This window comes from Mastomys coucha, unplaced genomic scaffold (assembly GCF_008632895.1).
Source record: "Mastomys coucha isolate ucsf_1 unplaced genomic scaffold, UCSF_Mcou_1 pScaffold14, whole genome shotgun sequence".
NCBI classification, from domain to species: domain Eukaryota; kingdom Metazoa; phylum Chordata; class Mammalia; order Rodentia; family Muridae; genus Mastomys; species Mastomys coucha.
The window spans coordinates 80314609-80334858 of record NW_022196896.1 but is presented as its reverse complement, the minus strand read 5'-3'; the positions used below and the strand labels follow the sequence as shown (position 1 = coordinate 80334858).

General features: G+C 43.0%; 1 protein-coding gene across 7 annotated transcripts in view; it reads left to right on the top strand.

The window, feature by feature from the left end:
* Hecw2 (HECT, C2 and WW domain containing E3 ubiquitin protein ligase 2) overlaps positions 1-20250 on the top strand; it is a 382291-nt gene that overhangs the window by 246699 nt on the left and 115342 nt on the right. For all 7 annotated transcript variants that reach the window (XM_031367485.1, XM_031367488.1, XM_031367483.1 and 4 more), the window contains 6 exons: positions 4413-4488; positions 8556-8725; positions 10722-10861; positions 14766-14866; positions 15258-16628; positions 18089-18184. In XM_031367485.1, coding sequence (XP_031223345.1) covers positions 4413-4488; positions 8556-8725; positions 10722-10861; positions 14766-14866; positions 15258-16628; positions 18089-18184 — 1954 coding nt within the window. The remainder of the gene's footprint in view (positions 1-4412; positions 4489-8555; positions 8726-10721; positions 10862-14765; positions 14867-15257; positions 16629-18088; positions 18185-20250) is intronic.

Below are 20250 nucleotides of genomic sequence, written 5' to 3'. Positions count from 1 at the left end.
TGCTAAGAAGAAATGGGATGGGATGTCACTGTCACTGCTATACTAGGGATAGTCCTGGCTCAATCAGATCACTTAAGTTTGACAACTTGTATGAGGCCAAGTGAAGTGGTGCTATGACCAGAAAGTTCTGAATGAATGACAGCCCAGATGATGAATAGAGGCTACTTGGGTGAAGAGGATAAAGGAAAAAAAGTCCAGACAAGAGGAACAATGTATGAAAAATGTTCAATGGTTAAAATTATATTAGAGTTTCCTCTAGTATAATAAACCTAGTATAGAATATAAAAATAATAGCCCACATTACTACATAAGATTTTGTGGGTCACAAAATGGTTAACAATTGTTGACAATAAAATCTGCCATGCCCATGTAACACTGGATTAGACTTTCTTGTCATTAACATGATAAAATGAAAAATTAATATTGTTAATGTAACATACCTAAAAGAGTAAAGATGTTTCTAATCAAACCTCTGAAAAACTCATTTTGGATGAAATTAAACAATAAAAAGAAAGGCAGCACTTCCTGAATTTAGGGTCTTTTAGACTTGAGCAGTTCCAAGGTTTAGCTGTTACTGAAGGTGGGGGAGGGGGGCTAGGAGAGGATGTCTAACCCGTTGCCAATTAAATACATTACAGTGATTTTCCAGTGAGACTGCCCTGTCAAAATCTGCAGTTTGGGGATAATTAATGTGTTTCAGTGTGACCTCAGAGCTTTGTGTAGACAACAGCACTACAAACAGGAAAGAACATTTTGTTTAAAAGAACTCATTAATGGAAGTGGTGGTCAGTAGATTTCTGAGCAGTCTAGAAACACTTGAGTCTGTATTCTTGGGTCTGACCTCCTTTGTGGAGGTCAATGATATGCCACTGTAACAGATTGGTAGTTCCCAGGGAATGCAGCATGTCTTTAATTATTGTAAGTAACAACACTGACATTCACAAAGCTTGCTTAGTATGATTATTCCATGGCGGATACAAAGACTAGACCTGAGGGAGACAGCTGAGAATTTCTCCAGGTTGGGAAATGAGCCATTCCTCTAATCCTGTGATCCCCTTTCTCACACATCCCTTTTCGATGAACCAAGAGTGTGAACCTCTGCCTCCTCTGTCATTTATGTGTTGATGTTGACATCACTATCATTCATCTGAGTACACAGTAGATGTCTGTGAGCCTTGCAACAGGAAACCTGTCAGCTGCAGGGGCAGTCTCGGGCACTGTCTTACTTCAGCACTTGCTTGGCACTGTTGCTTCTGGATTTCCTGGAATGGATCTATGGAGTGAGTCTATTTAAAAACCTCTCTCTAATCACAGATGCCGATATGTGTATTACAACGAATGGTCCTGGATTTAGTGACAATGGATGGCCGTCCCTGGCTTTATTATAGTGTGAGATAAAGCTGTATTCTTTGAACATTATTTCAGATAAACATTTTGCCAGAGAGCTGACACTTTTTTTCTATGAATTCTCAGTTAATTGCTTTAGATAAGTCTTACCACAGAATAAATTACATTTTTAAGATGAAAATTATAGGTGTCTTCTTTTATTCCTTGTAGGTTTTTAAAATATTTTAAGTCTGGTTTGGTGGTGTGTGCCTGTTATCCTGCTCTTGAGGAGGCTGGGGCAGGAAAATTGCGAATTGTCAACCTGGGCTACGTAAAAAGATCATGTCTCAGAACAGAGAGGGAGAGGAGAGGACCTAGTTTTAAACGAAGACAGTCTAAGAATATTTGCAGTCACAAATAACTCACTCAGCATAAACAAGTTCCCGTTAGATGTACATGTTGTAATCTTGAAGGGACCTATCTTACTTATTAGGCAGTGTGTATTCAAGGCAAGGCCCTGTTTTTCAGACTTGCTGTCCTGGTACAGCGAGGAGTGTAAGTTACAAACGTCTGTCACAGGGGACTACTGTATCATCTGCACCAGGCCCTGTGTGCTGAGTGCAGGCAGGGGGAAGTTGCAGAATCTGCTGTCTAGACCCCTCTGCTGCTGTCTCCACTGTGTTAATCTGGGAATTTGAGTCAGAGGGATAAAATCTCTGCAATAACTCGTATTTTTGTTGAATGAACAGCCTAAGATCATCGAGAGAATAGGATTAAAGGGCCTGGTAGTTATATAACTCAGTCAATAAAGCCCTGCCTTGCAAGTGTGACGACCTAAGATCGATCCCTAGAAAACACATAAAAAATGTGAGGTGTGACTGGACACTCTTGTAATTCCATCGCTGGGGAAGTGGAGACAGACAGACAGATCCCTGGAATAGCTGGCTAGCCAGCCTAACCTGCTTAGTGAATTTTGGGCTAATGAGGGGCCTTGTCTCCAAAGAAAAGGGAAAAAGTATCTGAAATAATAACTGAGACTGTTTTCTGGCCTTCACACGCACACATCCACATACAAGAAGAAAAGAGAAGAGAAGGGAAGGGAAGGGGAGGAGAGGGGAGGGGAGGGGGTAGATAAAGAGAATTGAATGGTACTGATGCAAATTGATCAGGGGGCAGTTAATTGCCACATAATCTTGTCTGTGGTGTAAAAGGCACAGGGAGACTGTAGAAGTGTGTATTACATCTTGACTTGGATCAGTGATGGTTACCTGTGGTGCTGTATGAGATTTACCTGGGAGTACATTGAAGGCAAGGAACTATCAGACCAGAGATGCAAATGAGAAAATTGTGGATAAAACCAGATTTTACCCAGAAATTGTTGCAGTCCGGAAAGAGAGACCTCCAAATAGAAATGGATCAATTCAGACATAGCATAAGAAAGTGAGGATTTATGTCCGAGATGCAGAGTCAGTGGGTGAAAAATTACTAAAAGGGCCAAGGGGATACAGTAACTCTTGATAAACTAACTTAAACATAATTTTTGCCAAAGGCAGTCCAGGTGATCAGATGGTAGCTAGAGCCTGGTGAGAGATGAGGAATTTGATCTCGTGTCAAGAGTGATGTCACACTGAGGATAGGGATGCCTGCTAAACGATGTAGAGTTTTTATACTCTACCAAGTAGGAGAAAGACGCCTCAGGTCAGGCCTGATTAAGCTGAGGGCTCAAATGAGCTTGACTAAAGTTTGGTCAGGGAAGGAACCTTGGTAGGGTTTAATATGAATTTCATAATTAAATTCTGTGTGTGATTTCATTTTCTACATATTCAGAATCGACTGTTTTAATTCTCTCTTCTTGTAATATGGACTTCTTTTGTCAGAGTACCATGAAGAACTGTATTCTTAGAAATCATAAATTGTGCACTAATTGTACAGAAATTGAAAGAAAGATCTAGATTTGTTTTGTGGTCTTTAAATTACTGGCTTCATATAAGATTCAATTTATTCAAAAGTTTTTAAGAAAAAAGTGATTATACAGTAGCATTACATGGTCCTGTTATGGCTAGCTCCAATAGCCCAGTGCCTACACTACACTGCAGCAGAAGCCTGAACATAGGTAGGATGCCCATGTGAATACGCAGAGATATGAAGTAAGGGAGGATGACGTGGCACATATTAATGAGTCTGATGAAAGTCAAGTACTTACTCCTGGCTTTCTTATTAAATGTGAAGGCATTTAATGTTCAGTTTCAGTAGTAATATAAATATATTCATTATGCATCAAGTATATCCATCCAGGCATGGTGGCATATTCTAATAATCCCAACACTTGAGAAGAAAAATGAAGAAGATCCTGAGTTCAAGGCCAATTCAAAATTTGGGCTTTGTAGAGAGCAGGTGGAGGATACAGTGACTCTTGCCAAATCAACCTAAGAAAAATTCCTGCTAAAGATGGGCCAAAATGGCCCAATATTATGGGGCGGGGAAATGATGATGGTTGAAAAATTTGGTTGGATATCAAGAGTGATCTCATCTCAAAGGTAGGGAGTCTCTCCAAATGAAGCAGGCCATATTGAGCTATATAACAAAACCTTGTCTCAAATGTAACAGAAACACCGCAACCATCAACAACTATATTACACACACACACACACACACATACACACACACATACACACACACACACACACACATATGAGAAAGAGAGAGAATAAGACAGACAGACAAAGTTGGCCTCAAATTTATGATTCTTCTGCCTCATCCCACTGAGTGCTTGATTATAGGAATGTGTACCATGCAAAACTATATTCATATTAAAGACAGAACATACAGTAAAGTAGGTTGATTATATTAAGAAAGATTTCAAAGTTCATATTTTTAATGGGGTAAAGATTAAATATGAACCTTTCTTTGATCCTGTATTTTGGAACCTATATTTGCATATCTATTCTAAAATTTGAAAAATTGTAGACATGCATTATAATACATTAAAAAAAAAAACCTCATTGTAAGTCCAAACAGATGAGGGTCCCTGGAGCATTTGATAACATGATTCCAGTATGAAATTTCACACGCATTTTTCTCCTCAGATGGGGGCGGAAGGCATGGAAGGAGGTGCTTCAGGAAGCCTGCACTCTAGGAAACTTGTCAGCTTCACGTTGACAGGTAAGTGTCTGGTTGTGGCCTCGGCTGAGGCTGTGTGGCTTCAGCATAGGACATCACCATTCTTTCTACAGTAGCAGATGGCCTGTAAGCTAGCTTATTTTGAGTTCCTTTGGTCATACTTCTAGAAAGTCAAATATATCTTACCGTGATTAAATTAAATGATTGTTATGTCTAGAAAGCACTCTTTCTACCAGGTTCTCTCATGAAGGAAGGAAGGACTCTGAGTGCGTGAGTATATCGAAGGTGTATGGAAAGTGCCCTGCTGACTTAAAACCAGCTATGCTTTCTTCAACTGGAGATAGAAAAAGGTTTGAAAAACAAAAGAAAGGCATACTTTTTTCCGTGATGATTGCACATAAAAAATTAGAGCACAGATAGCTGTTTCATGAAATTAAAAAAAAAATTCAACAAGTAATAAGATAATGGTTTTCTGTTCGGCAAAGCATGCCAGCTGCTTGCGTGCAAACCATCCAGTTACGGCACCGTTTCAGGCCGAGTTTGGTTTTGTGGTTTGTGAAGTTGACTGAGTTGAAACTAGCACAGAAGTAAGTGGGGCTTACTACCAAAGGGGAAATGTCTTGATAAGACACAGCTTACACAAACTGACATTTTTTGAGACAAAAAGTGTACATGTGAATATTTGTGTGCACTGCGCTGCAACGTAAAAAGGTGAAATTTATTTTGTACATAGGCACTGTCAAAATTTTTTGAAAACCACTGACCTATCAAGAATGAATTGGAAGTTATAAAACCAAAAATGTTCTAAGAAAGCCAGTGCTTGAATGGGAATTTAAGTGGACAACTGGGCCCTAGTTATACAAAGAAGCCTGAAGTTTGCCTGACTCTGTAAAGAAACTTCCTATAGGTGTAGTGCATCTGAACTTTAAGTGAGACTCTGTTATCTTCGCTGCTTAAATCCTGCAAATGGATCAGCATCTAAACAGCGAGACCGTGAGAGCAGCCACCTCCACCCATGAGCCCCAGCAGTCACACCAATCCAGACTGGGCACCCCCTCCCATCGCTGGGTGTGCTCTTTTTGTTTAGTGGTCCGTTTCACTTCCTGTGGAGCTGTTCATTTGAAGGCTGCTCTTTTCTTTCCTTCCTCCAACTTCCTGATGAATCTTAGAAGTTGTCACCTGGTGGGTGGCTTACGGTTGAGATTAGGCCAATGCATATATTTTAGTTAGGGACCTTTGGTATTTTTAAAGTATCTGGGTAAGATACTTTGAAGTACCTTCATCTACGGTAGCGTTTGCCGACCTCTGGCACTGCCTCCTGACAGCTTGTGCTTTAGACCTGGGATGTTTTGGGGAAGCCATAGGCACTGAAGCCTCTGGTGATAATAGGGAACAATTAGCCCCTTGATCGTTGGCTATACTCTATTGATTTCTTAGTTTCGAGCTATTGAATGATGTGTTAGGTTGCTGCATATCATTTTTAACACGGCAGTCACGTATTGATTTTGAATTCAGAAGGAGTGCCGTTAGCTCACTGCAGGAGAATTACTATCTGGAAAGTAAAAGCACAGGCAGGATATCTTCCTCAAAATAAGAAATGAACTCTAGGACATCAGCGAGTCCATCTTTACTGGTATTTACAATCCTATTTTTTTTTCCCTGAAACAGGGTTTTTCTTTATAGCCCCAGCTGTCCTGGAACTCACTCTGTAGACCAGGCTCACCTCAAACTCAGAAATCCGCCTGCCTCTGCTTCTCAAGTGCTGGGATTAAAGGCATGCACCACCACTGCCCGGCTTTAAATACTTTGGTAGCATCCCACCTCTGTTCACATAGAAGCTGGCTGCCTGTAATGTGCTTTTCTTCCCTAGATAGACATTTGCCGAGTGGGCAGAAATGGATAAAAATCATAGGAGAATTCTGTAGCATCAATTCTAAAATGATTCAAGTAATTGTAGACCGACAGTGGGTGACAATATTTGTCTGAAAGCATGGGCATACTGGAATAGCTGCCTGCAAATGCACTATGCCAGATTATTATAAGGAAGGAGACGGAAAATTGAACTGTACAGCTTCAGCAAAAATTGTGTCTTGATTAACATCTTAAGTCTTAAACAAGGCTGAACCCGGGATATTTAGTATGCATCCTCTTGTTACTTTGAGTTCTTCTTTGGTGCGTTATGTTTTGTGGGTTACTTATGAACAATGAAACAAAGGAAAATAGAAGCAAGAATGGAAATGAGATGAATTCAGGGGGTACATTGCCAGAATACAAACAATTGTCGGTTTATCACCTGAATTAATGAAGATCCATTCATCTGTGCAGTGTCTCACTGGGCGAGAGGTTGGCAGTACGGTTGTCTAACTTTGATACCCTTTTCACCGTGTCTTTAATCTGGTGACAGAATACTTTTTTGTTCAAAGGAATATTTGCCTGTGAGGAAATTAGGTTTGTCAGACTTTGTAAGCAGCTGTTTCTATCCATGATGTTCTGCATTTGCTTCAAGGAAATCCCTTGTTTGGAAGTGAACTTAATATCTAGAGGCTATCCATCTGCCTTGAGTCTGAGGCAAGGGTACTCAAGAAGGGCAAGAAGATAAATGTGTAAGCTGCAGTTTCTTCTCAAGGCTACCTTACACTAACAGAGAAAACATGCAGATAATGAACAATCACATGCAAATATACATTTAATAATGACTTCATCGTTTATGAAGCATCCAAAATGGGACCACTGAGATGCTGAGCTGACAGCAGCTTCACAGAGCACCTGTCTCCTCCCTCCCTTGTCCTTCCCTCTCCTGATGCTTTCTAGGTCAGCCTTCAATCTAGATCTCATGCAGTGTTGTTAACACAAGGCCTCACTGTTGAATATCTCCATGTTTGCTAATGTGCTATCCTATTCCACTGCTGACTGTGTGTCATTAGCCAGCCCTGGTATGTTTTCATCTCCTGTATCTAGGCCATGAGTTCTTGTGGACCAGTCTATTCCTTCCCGAGAGTGAGTTCTGAGGAATTCATAGACCTCAAGGCCTGGGTTGGCCTCCTGTATTTCAGGGCTGTAACACAGTGTCTCTTTCTCTGATGATCTAGCTAATACAGGTCTGCCTGTGCAGACTAGATCTCTAAGCTGGAGTGCTCAAGACCTCCAGATTAATCTGAAACATAAAAAATGTAGTCTCTTCCACAGCTTTCAGGATGGTTTAGTTCCAGAGCTACATTAATTACACCAATAATCTTGGAAAGGTGTTGTGGGCCCACCTAAGTCAGCTTTGGTTCTAGACATGGTTTGTGTACCTGTCAGCCTGACAGTTAAAATATATCCTCATTGAGCAGACTCCAGCTAAGACTTTTAGCAGCTTGTGTCATATAAAACATTTTGTGAGTATAAGGTAAGTTATAAGATATTCATCGAATATTTAAATTACTTTATAGGTTATAGAAAAAATAACTGAAGAATTATTTAAAATAATTACATTTACATATTGGATTCATTATAGAATATGTATGACATTTAAGATGTAGTACAAATGAGTGTATGCTTTAAATTTTTACTTTAAGTTAAACTGGTTTAAACTTAGACATACATACACATAAATAATATACATACATATATAGTATAGATATGTATAATTTTACATATGTGGCTGTTTTTTTATAAGCTGACTATTAAGAATTTCTATGTGTAGCTTGTCTTAGATTCTGGCTGACCAGCCACACTGCACCAGGAAAAAGATGGCGAGGACTCCCAAGTACATGGGGTGAAAGGCAATTCTAGCTGTAGGGGCGCAAGGTGATGAAGGGCTGGTGTTATTTTTGCCACCTTGGAGAGCCCTCTGCTGGAATTATAGCCACGACCCACTTGCCACTCTCTACATGTGCACAGTGGGGCTACGTCTCTATATGCGCACAGTGTGACTAATTCAGCTGCCGTGTCACTGGCTGCTCTCTGTCTAGAGCTTTGGATTAGAACTTTAGTTAAGAACTTGGCTGTCTGTGCTAACCACGATGTCTGGATCCTCCCTCCTTTCTTCTCTGCTTCCCCCTCCCTGCTGCCTCCCTTCTCTCCTGCTTTCTTCTCCCCTCCCTCCTGCTCTCTCTCGTTCTTTAAAGATCTCAGGGCAGTTGGGCTCAAGAAAGGGATGTTCTTCAATCCTGACCCTTATCTTAAGATGTCCATTCAGCCAGGGAAGAAGAGCAGTTTCCCTACGTGTGCCCACCACGGGCAGGAGAGAAGATCCACTATCATCAGTAATACCACGAATCCAATCTGGCACAGAGAGGTACGGTGACAGCGGCTGGGGTAGGTGGGGAGGGTGCAAAGGTGTGATGTGGGGGGTGGTCTTCAGCTTGACCGTACGTGACAGGTGACTTCATCTTTTCCCTCTGAACTCTGGGTAGACCTGAGCTATTAACGGGTACGGGCACGGTGGCTCCAGATGTCTGGTTCTGTTGCAAGGAGGGTACACTGCATATGAGCTAGTGGCTTCTTGTTAGAGCCAGGTATATAGTAAGACTACTGAATTGTTCTCTTCTAGGTATGCAACATTAGGGTATGCTACAGGTTTAATAATTGAAATAAATATATATCTTAATATTTTTAAAAATAAAATTTAATGCAAAAAAGTTCACGAGGAACAAAATATATGAAGGTTTTCATAAAAACAGAAGAATCAAAATACTACCTTGCAGAATCACAGTAGAGCCTGAATCAAAGGGGAAAAGGCTGGTTTGTATTTAATTTTTTTTTTTAACCTTTGGCTCTAGTATGTATTCAGTCCACATTAAAGTTCTTTTTCTATAGGTTTTGTCAAATGTTTTCATGAACTTTCAGATTCTCTCGCTAGACGAGCCATTCAGGAAGTCGGCATCCCAAGCGAAGGCAGATTGTGTTGATGGTATTTGAGAGCTCCTCACAGTGACATTATGCTGCCTGTCTTCCTAATGCATCATGTTAATGGAATCAGGCAGAGGGTTGTCTCAGTAGAGCCACACAGAGTCAAATACGAGCAGAGACAGAGCATGCCTTCTCACTGGCAAGCAGAGACTTCCCACGGCATCTCAGGATCCAGCCTTTGTTTGCATCCCAGGTCTAGAATGTTTCTAGTGAACTTTTACCTCTGAGGGAGAGGCATAGTTGGTTAAATCAGGCCTGAATGTTTTAGCCACAGAAGTATGTTCTAACAATGCTATAAAAGTATTATAGCTGGAGAGAGATAATTCACGAAATATGAAAGTAATTAGAGCAAATTGGTCTAGAAGTCTGGGACTCAAGTGTGGAAACGCATGCCCCTGAACAGTCCTGTGTTTGAGTGGCAGATGTTGCTTGTGTTTTCACACTTGTTTTAAAGCACTATGGTGTCAGAATAGCAAATGACTCTTAAAGTCATATTACCTCAAATACTGTGACTTGAGGCCTAGGAATATAAAAATACTTTAAAGTGTGAGCTCTAGAAAGCTCATAGTGGATACAATGACAAAATAAGCAATAATGCCCTTTTCCTCTTTCATATCTACCCTTTCTCCATTGCCCATGAACAAAGGCAGGGTCACCACATGTGCTAGTCAAGCACTCTACACTGACCTCGTCCTCGGCCTACTGAGCATTGTGCATTTACCTGATGGGGTAGCCAAGAGTGTGGTCTAGCCATCTCTACCTCTGGAGATCAACAAACTGAGCTTCAGCTATTGATGTGACTACCTACTCAGAGGCAGGACGCTTATATGTGGCTTTCTTATTCTTAGCAAGCACTATTTTCCATTAAGCAGACTGCCAAATTCCTCTGCCCTTTGGAGAACTTTAATTATTATACTAAATAAACATAGTGGCGCCTAAATGTCAAACAGGCTAATACTGTTCCCATTGCTGTCATAGCATGGACACTGTCAAGGAAAAGTAACATGACTCACACTTCCTGCCTCCACAGTTTACTGAGGTCAAATGTTTAAATAGAAACAAGGTCAGTATTACTGATTTTCCCTTTTACTTCAGTAAAATTATATTATGCATAATTTAATCTCTGATACTATCTCCTGTAACTGCTAAACCAAGGAAGTGTATCATTGGATGAAAGGATTTCTGTTGCCACTCAGATTTTAAACTTTTTTTGTTTTAATAATCTTTGTGACTTTTACTCTTTTTATCTGAGTACAGGGTTGACAGCAACTGGTAATACGAACTCTGTGTGCCATCAGTTTAAGAGATACCATTTTCTATATATGAAATGATAAGATGTTGCCTTTGTCTTCTAAGCCAACATTTTTTTTTTTTTATTTCAGAAATACTCCTTCTTTGCCCTTTTGACTGATGTCTTAGAAATTGAAATCAAAGACAAATTTGCCAAGAGCCGGCCCATCATCAAACGCTTCCTGGGAAAACTAACCATTCCAGTGCAGAGGCTGCTGGAGCGGCAGGCTGGGTAACTGCCTCCCACTTAGGGGATCCTGAGATTAGTGTTTGCGGAGACAGAAGTGATGCTTGGTGGTCCCTGGGGGTGTCTTGTCGATAAGAAGTGGAACGTGTCTCTTTAAAAAGTAAAAACGCCCTTATGCTCAATAAAGTGTACTGGACCCGAAATACCTTGTTTCCATGACACACCTCCTGTGGTTTCAGTCCTCTTCCCAGGTCTCACCTAGAGAGCAGTCAGTGACAATCCTCATGCTGCTTGGCTGGTTTGAGGGCATGTGGAAATCTTGCTATGACACCCTCTCATGAGATCATTCCACCCTCATCTTATCCTGATAAATTCCATCCACAGGACCTACCTCTATCCCTGAAACACACACACACACACACACACACAAACAAACAAACAAACAAACAAACAAAAAACTTATTTGGGAACTTAGTTTTAGTTTTTCACTTCTGGAAGCTGTCTATATAAGTTTGTGAGTAGTTAAGAAATACAACAGGGTCCCATCCATTGTTATGTCATGGACATTAGCAAGCTCGATACTACAAGTACTCTAGGGTGGCATTAGGTCATTTTGGGCGTCTTTTTTTACTTCAGGAGAATCTTTTGAATGTGCGGTAGTGTGAGCCCCCTCCTCATAGTAGTAGTGGGGGCAGCCCCCTAAGATGCTGGGTTCTTACCCTGTCCATCATTAGAATATTACAGGGACTTGTCCACATAGCCTCAGAAACTCCCAGAGGTGGAGGGTGTGATGCTAGTCATTTCAGAGATGAGGATCTGAGGCTGCATGTGGGAGAGCCAGAGATTTGAGCTCAGTCCCTCTGCTCTAGACTCGCTGCTCCCTGAAACATCTTGAGTACAAGCTTGAGCTGTTCCCTGTTGGAAGCTGGCCCTGCATATTCACTCTGCTTTTTACACCTTGAGTTCTGGCTGTAAGTGTTGCCTGTGGTGACCTGAGCGTACACATTCACTTCAGGTTTCTGGGGTTTGTGTTTCCTCATCTGAAAACAATTACTGAGACTACGAGGTCCCGATAGCCCCATCAAACTCACAGGTTCTGATGGATTCTGTTTCTCTTGACTCTCAGAAGATGTGAACAGTGTGGGTGGACAGCCCAGACAAAATAAAGAGGCAACACAAAATTCTAGGAGCTTGGTTTATCTGATGAAAAAGCTGAGACATGACAGTTATTTTTAAAGATAATAATTATAGCTTCTAGAAGATATATTTTGAGAACTTTTGAAATTATTTTTAGCATGTATCAACAGTGAATGATTATGGTGAGAATCAACTGCAATAAATCTAATATATTTTTCACTTGGTTTATATTAATTATAGTCATCTAATTCAGATAATATATCTGTATCCATTTTATGTACTGACGGCAAGACTGATCAAGGAATGGCTCAATCTTGTCAGTGACCCAAGCTGCCATGAACCCTCTGGTGTTTGAGTTAGCCTTCTAAAGAGCTGGACACCCACAGGAGCGACACACCCAGCTCTGTGTGTAGTGTAAGGAAGTCCAAACTGCATTCATAGAGTGTCAGAATGGAGATGTTGCTCCATGAGTAGGCTGAAAGCATTGCCTTCATACCAGATACTGGCATATGTTAATATTTCTGACCTGATTGTTGTTTTCTATTGAGTAATCAATACATCTTGAGAGGGCTATACTTTGGTTAGTTACACGTTTGGTGAACTGCAGCTATCTGAAATAAGTGATAATGTCCAGGCGTGGCTGTGTGGGATAATCTACATTTCCTCATCTGTTTTTAAAGCATTTGTTTAGCTGTAAACACTTTCATGGCCGGCTTCCTTCCAAAAGATTTGTCATGGTCCTGTGGTTGTCATTTTCTCTGATTAGTGGGAGAATGCCTCAGGCATCTAGAGAAAGTCTTGTGTTGTTAATTTGTTATAGTAATTGTAATGTATAGCATATTCTTCACATGATATATGATATAATGATATATCATAGCAGGAAGCAGCTTGAGTCTGGATGGGCTGGACAAGCTCAGGAAGAGAACCCAGACCTGCACTTCATACAGTAGCATGCTCTTCAGAGGATCTAGGCCTGCACTTCATACAGTAGCAATGCTCTTCAGAGGATCTGTGAGAATAGGCAGCATTTCTGAACTTTGATATGGAAGAGTTGAACTCAAGATGTTTTTCTCAGTTAAAATTCTTCTAAGTAATGGTTCTTGTTTGGCAGTTAGTTATCATGTATCCATTAAGTGACTACTAAACGTAAAGAGCTGTGTTGGGCATTGGAAATGAGATGATAACTAAAACAGATGTGTACAGTCCTTTCCTTATAGCTCTTACAAAATACTCGTTCCCTACCTTAAACGTTGCTTTTGCAATTCTCCCCTCATTAGCATCACTAGTGGTTTTTGGCAGAAAATGGAGAAGCAATCATTCAATTTTGGCACAAAAATGCTGGTTTTATTACATGACTAGGTGTCAGAAAGTAGAGACTAGGCCTTGGCATTGGCTGCTGGGCACACTCATGAGTGTGCAAGTGCTTCTGCATGTCAGGTGCTCCCTGAATGGTGGGAATACAGCAGTGAGTAGGAGAAGGCGCATCCCTGTCATTGCACATATTACAGTCGTTATGGAGTTCTATTGAACATTCCAATGTAATATGCGTGTAATACCTGTTTTAACTCCCTGTTCAGCAAGAATATTGATGGCAGCAGGACATTCAGGTATCCTACAAGTAAGAAAAAATCTCAGTAAGAGGAACACCGCCCAGAACAGCCTGGAATCACGGAGACTGTGTGTAAAATAAGCTTGTAGTACAGAGGATGCCTGGCAGGGGCTTCCTCAGCGGGATATCTCACCCCAGGTCTGACATCCAGTGGCCTCTCAGCTATGCCTTCATGTCTTCCTCTGGTAGGCAGGGTGTGTGCTTCCACCCTGGTGGCCAGGGGAGTAAAGAAAACAGAGCCCGAGAGCTATGTGTGCGCATGATCTTCAGTGAACACCTCAGGTGGGAAAGCGAAGCGTTTGACAGCATCAGTCTAGGACAATGATATCAACATCGTAGAAAGAGATGTCTCAGAACCTGCTTATGAATTCAGATGAATTACCAGCTGATAAACTGAATTGTGTGTGTGTGTGTGTGTGTGTGTGTGTGTGTGTGTGTTTACAAAACAAAGCTATGTATATTGATGCTGCAAAACTGACTAAAGTCTCTCTACTGCACAGTGGTGCAGAGGCGTCTCTTGCCAGCATAGCCAGTAGAGGGCAGTGTGAGAGCAGAAATCGTGTGATTTGATTAGCCTTTTTGGTTCTCCGTAATTACTAGTAAATCATGGGACTCAGGATAGGAGTTCCTTGTATTTGAATCTGGGAAATAGACATGGACTTGAAATAGCTGGATAATCCTATCCTTGGGCCGGCCAAAAGCCTAAGGCCACCACCAAGGCAGGCCAAAAAATGAACAACAGTCTAGTTGTGATCCAGTCTAGCACCAGACATGGGATTTGGTACTCTCCCTCACTGCAAAACACCTTGTTAGTACCTGAGACTCAGTGGTAGGCCAGGCTCCCCAAGAATGAGCACATTAGCCTCAATCCCTTATTTTGCAGACAAGGAAGGTAAGGTCACACACATACATACACACACATACATACACACACATACACACACATATACACACACACATACACACATACATACACACACACACACATACACACACACATACACACACGCTAAGGGCTACTGTCTGGAATCAACCTAGTTTTATTTCTCATATTGCTCTCTCTCCTCTGGGTCACATTGTGCTCAAGCCTGTATTTACTTCAAATTCTGAAAGGTTCAAGGGGACAGCCTGTGGGACTGGGGGTGGCCTGTGGGGAGAAGGCGAAGGTACAATCAGGACAAAGGGCTGTTTCTTCTCCTGCAGTGACCAAATGCTCAGCTACAACCTTGGCAGACGGCTCCCAGCTGACCACGTGAGTGGCTACCTCCAGTTTAAAGTGGAAGTCGCATCTTCTGCTCACGAAGGTGAGGTGTCTGTAGCCGCTTAAGCACTTGGTAGGTCTTACTCAATTGATAGTTGGCATTTAAATGGAATTGTTCTGTGTTCAGTGCTGGAAATGGAATAGCTTCCCAGTGATTGCCAGCTTTCAAAGCACTTAGGAGAGTCCAGTTAGCAAAAAAACGGCTCCGAGAATTACGTTTGCATTCTGAAGGTGGTCTACAGAGATCCAATCTATACCTCCTGTGCAAATGTTACACAGGATACTCATTTAGCAAGGAGTAGTGAATCCTAACAGCCAGTGGCACTTCCCAGAGTCATCTGTGGGATGACTGAACTCAGCAAACTGGTTAGTTTCAGTACAATAAATCTTTCTATCTTCTGTTGAATGCTCACCAGTGCTGCTTCCTTATTCAGATGCATCTCCGGAGGCTGTCGGCACCATTCTCGGAGTTCACACTGTGAATGGAGACCTGGGCAGCCCTTCTGATGAGGAGGATATGCCAGGGAGCCATCACGATAGCACTATTTGTGCTAATGGGCCAGTGTCTGAGGACAGTGTTGCTGATGGGACCCCCAAGCATTCTTTCAGGACTAGCTCTACTCTGGAGATCGACACAGAGGACCTAATCTCTACTTCTTCAAGAAATTCACCCCCCAGGGGCCGCCAGGATTCACTCAATGATTACTTAGATGCTATTGAACACAATGGCCCCTCCAGGCCAGGGGTCGCAGCCTCCTCTGAGCGGTCCATGGGAGCCTCTCCCAAACTGAGGAGTAGTTTTCCCACTGACACAAGACTCAACGCGATGCTTCACATAGACTCAGATGAAGAAGACCATGAGTTTCAGCAAGACCTAGGCTACCCATCTTCTTTGGAGGAAGAAGGGGGCTTGATCATGTGCAGCAGGGTGTCGAGAATTGATGATGGGAGCCTAACATCTCAGACCAAACCAGAGGATGACAACCCCGTCGAGAATGAGGATGCCTCCGTACATGAAACTGCTTCCTTAGAAGAGAGGCCGGAGAATCTTCCAGAGGTTGCAGATGGCTCCTTGCCATCAAGTATAGCCCCTGATGAAAATGAAGCCAGCCTGGAGCCTCAACCCAGCGCAGACCAGGGTAGCACTGAATTGTGTAGCTCTCAAGAAGTAGATCAGCCCACAAGTGGCGTGGACGCGGGAGCTTCGGACACATCTGGAGGGAGCCGCAGAGCTGCCAGTGAGACTGAGTCCCTGGACCAGGGATCTGAACCTTCCCAGGTGTCGTCTGAGACAGAACCCAGTGACCCTGCAAGGACAGAGAGTGTGAGTGAGGCCAGTACCAGACCCGAGGGAGAGAGTGACCTGGAAGGTGCTGACAGCTCGTGCAATGAGAGTGTGACTACACAGCTGTCCTCCGTGGAGACACGGTGCTCATCTCTAGAGAGTGCACGGTTTCCAGAAACCCCGGCCTTTTCTTCTCAGGAAGAGGAAGATGGGGCCTGTGCAGCTGAGCCCACCAGCAGCGGCCCCACCGAGGGGTCGCAGGAGTCCGTCTGCACTCCTAGTTCTTTACCTGCTGTGCAGGTGCCTAGCCCGGATGAGGAAGGGCCAGGGGCTGAAGCTGCTGCTTTATCTGAGCAGGGGGAACTGGGGGAGGTCTGGCAGAGGAGGGGGAGTCTTGAGGGAGCAGCTGCTGCTGCCCCTGCTGCTGCCCCCGATAGCCAGCCCCAGGAAGATGAGGATGCTGGGGATGCCCAAGGTGCCTGCGAAGGGGCCACTGCTCAGGAGGAGGGCGCCACTGGAGGTAGGATATAGAAGATAGCATGACTCTCGGCTTAAGTGTAACTGCTCCAAAAGAAATCATATAATTTACATATGTGTATATGCATACTTTACACATATGTGGGTATATAATTTACATATGTGTAGATATATAATGCTCTATGTGTAAATATATAATTTGCATGTGCATGTCTACAGTTTGCATGTGTGTATTATATGGCTTGCGTATATGTAAATTGTAATGCATGTATAGGTGAATAAGGAGGTGAATTCCTCCTCTGGGGTTCACCAAGGAGGGGAAGATAAAGAAGCAGATGATAGATGTGTGGGTACCTAAAACCTTCTTATGCATTAGGACTCCCAGTCCATCCACATAGCTCCGAAGAAGATGCCGTGATTTCCACACACACAGACCTCAGTTCAAATTCAGTCTTTTTAAAACAGGGATCATCTATTGCTGACATAAGAGGCCCGGCAAACCGTAGTCTTCCATCTTAAAGAAGACACAAAACCAGTCAGTACCTAGGTGTGATGTGTAGGGGTGTCCCTCAAGCTGCGCACTCTTAAAGCTCCAGAACAGGAAGTTAGTGTGAATGGGGTACAATGGGAGGAGGCAAGCATTGTTTAAGTCTGAAGTTGCAAGTTCAGACATAAAATTTGTATCAAATTTTACTGACTATGGCTCCTATGGCTGGTTTATTTAAGATGTCCTAGAGAAAGGCAGGAAATGGAGAAAGTACAGTCTCTTGTGCCTAAATAGCACAGACTCAAAGAGAAATGATTTCTTTTCATTTGGAGTAGCGATTAACCCCGGGGCCTTGTGTTGGCATGGCAGGCAAACTGTATGAACGAGGCGCATCCCAGCCCTAGGAATCATTTTCTTATTGTATGACTTACTTTCTACCAAAATTACCCTCTTCTTTCCCTCTGACTCCTTTTTTGCTTTTCATTATCTTATGGCCACTTGGTGACCAGGAAGCGTTAGTTATGAGCAGGTTAGAGGCAGGGAGGAGCAAGGGGAGCTAAATGCTGGGGACTTTTCTCTAGCAGCCTCTTCTGGGCCTACATCCTTGTGGGGAATGAGCGGAAAGAGAATGGAGCGAGCAGCCTTGGAACTGATGTTTGAATTGTTTGCTTGCTTCCTTTGTATTGAGACAGAGTCTTTCCGTGTGGTCCAGGCTAGCCTGGAACTCTCTAGCCTCCTGCCTCATTCTGCTGAGTCTTGGGATTATAGATATGTGCCAGTAAACCTATCCTAGGTGTGTGTTTTTGTGGAGAGAGAGAGAGAGAGAGTGTGTGTGTGTGTGTGTGTGTGTGTGTGTAAGAGAGAGAGAGAGAGAGAGAGAGAGAGAGAAAGAGAGAGAGGGGGAGAGGGAGAGAGAGAGGGGGGAGAGGGAGAGAGAGAGAGAGAGAGAGAGAGAGAGAGAGAGAGAGATCCAATTTGATGCAAATACCTGGGTAACTTTCTATCTTTTACTCTAGGTTCCCAAACCAATGGCCACCAGCCCTTGAGGTCACTACCTTCAGTGCGCCAGGACGTCAGCCGGTACCAGAGAGTGGACGAGGCTCTCCCACCAAGTGAGCAGCTGTTAGCTAAAGGCTTACCTTACTGGCCGTGTGCAAAGGTGACAGGCAGATCCTTTCCCTGGGTCCTGGAGAAGAAGGTGTCTGGGAGATGCCACTTAACCAAGTGGCTGTAATCTGAGATGCTCTATCCAGGCACTCCTCTCTGGGACTGGTCTAAATGAAAGGGCAGCTAGTAGATAAGCCAGCATTGTTCAGCCCATGAAGCAAATGCCATCATCCACACATTTCCAGCATCAGTTGCATAAGAGAACTTTTTAAAATGCTTCACAGCAGCAGGATTTTATTCAGCACCTAGGCAAGATGGGCTGGTTTTCTTAGAAAAACCTCACCCTGCAGTGTACTAGCTTTCATCATTTTAAGTTATTAAACACAAGGTCTTATTATTTTTTCTTTGGGATATACAGGACATGCTATTAATTTCAGAAATTAGCCTACAGAATTTTGGGGGATATAACCATTATTTGAGGATTTAAAGGGTGTGTCAATGTCTTACTTTTAGAAGATGCTGAGCACTTTAATAGATGGTTGAGGATTCGGGGTGTGGGGGAAATGGTTCACAGCCTAAATTATTGACACTCTTCCCTCCTAATTAGCACAAAATATGAAGTGTGCTTAAGTTTCTCGGGTCCCTGACAGTGACATGCTGAGAGCAGCTCATTTTGATGACTGAGCACGCAGCACTGTAGCTGTGATGCTGGAGAGGGAGCTGGAAGGAAGGCCTCCTGGGTCGTTGTTCTGTTCCTCACCAGTTTCTTCACCCTCTGCTCGCCTGTCTTGTCACATATGAGGATGAGAAGAGGGTGGGGCCTTCGCATTCTTCCAATAATGGGATCTGGAAAGAAGTGCAGGCTTTCTGGTGCTGAAGTCCCAAGTGGTGATTCTTGGAGGGAGCTAGCTGACAGGAGCGCTTTGTGCCATCGTTCTAGTCAGTCAGAGCTAGCTAGCCAGATCTAGTTAACCTCGATCCTTCTGAAGTCTGTTGTTCATGGTTCCCTCCCTTTTTTACACATGTGGGTAAAAAAAAATCAAATACTGTATTCTTTGGGCATATTTTGGTATAATAGGAGCAGAATGGATTGGGAACATCAGAAGAGAGTTCTGGAAGATCTTCGTACATGAAAGTAGCTCAATCGTAGAGTTTCTGGGGGTTGGAGAAGGGAGCGTAGCATTGCATGAATGTGTTGATAGCAAGCACCCTCCTAGTCATGCCCAGCTACTCCAGTTTTGTTGGACATAATTTTGATCTAGAGATTACAGTTTTAAAAGATAAATGGTGTTTTCTTCTGAAATCAGGATCCCTATTTCTGATATTTCAGTGTCCTTGTTTAAACATAGTGACAAACCCAAAGGGTAAAAGTGACTTTGTCATATCCCTTTTTAGTGAGAGACCTGTGCATGGGGGAAGAATTCCCTGTTCAGTCATTCACAGTACTGTCCATTCTCACTGAGATGGGCTTGCATAGCACTGATCATTAACTGGGAGGCCAGAGAAGGCCAGGGTCCAGTTTGAAGGACGTGGGAAAGAAGGTTAGTGAGAAGAGCAGATTGGTCATAGGCAATCCCTCCCTGTGCCCACTTCCCATACATATCAAAAAAGTAAGACCTTTCCTGCCTCTGAACCCTAACTAGGGGCCCGTGCTATGACATTGGCCTTGGGATGGTGTTACCAGCATTGTGAGTGTGTCTTACAGAGCATCTTTTAAATGGGCCGAAAGTGTATTTAATGCACGTGGAATCCAAGAGACTGGATTTCAGTGTGTGCCCTTGGGGGAGAAACTTAGCCTATGAACTCTGAGAACTCCTGTTTGTTCCGTGGGTTTGGTTGGCACGTTAGCTGTTGTTTTAAGTTCCAGTTCATTCCTGTCAGTGTTTCTCAACTCCCTGTGTGTCTAGGAATGATGGGGTGAGGTTGGTAGGATTGGAGATAACACAATCCTGGGATCTGAAGACCTGGTATGTCTTGGGAATCAGCTTTTCTATGAAGCTTCTCAGACCAAGTCTAGCATCTGACAGACCCTCACCCCCACCCCCACCCCCTAGCATCTGACAGACCCTCA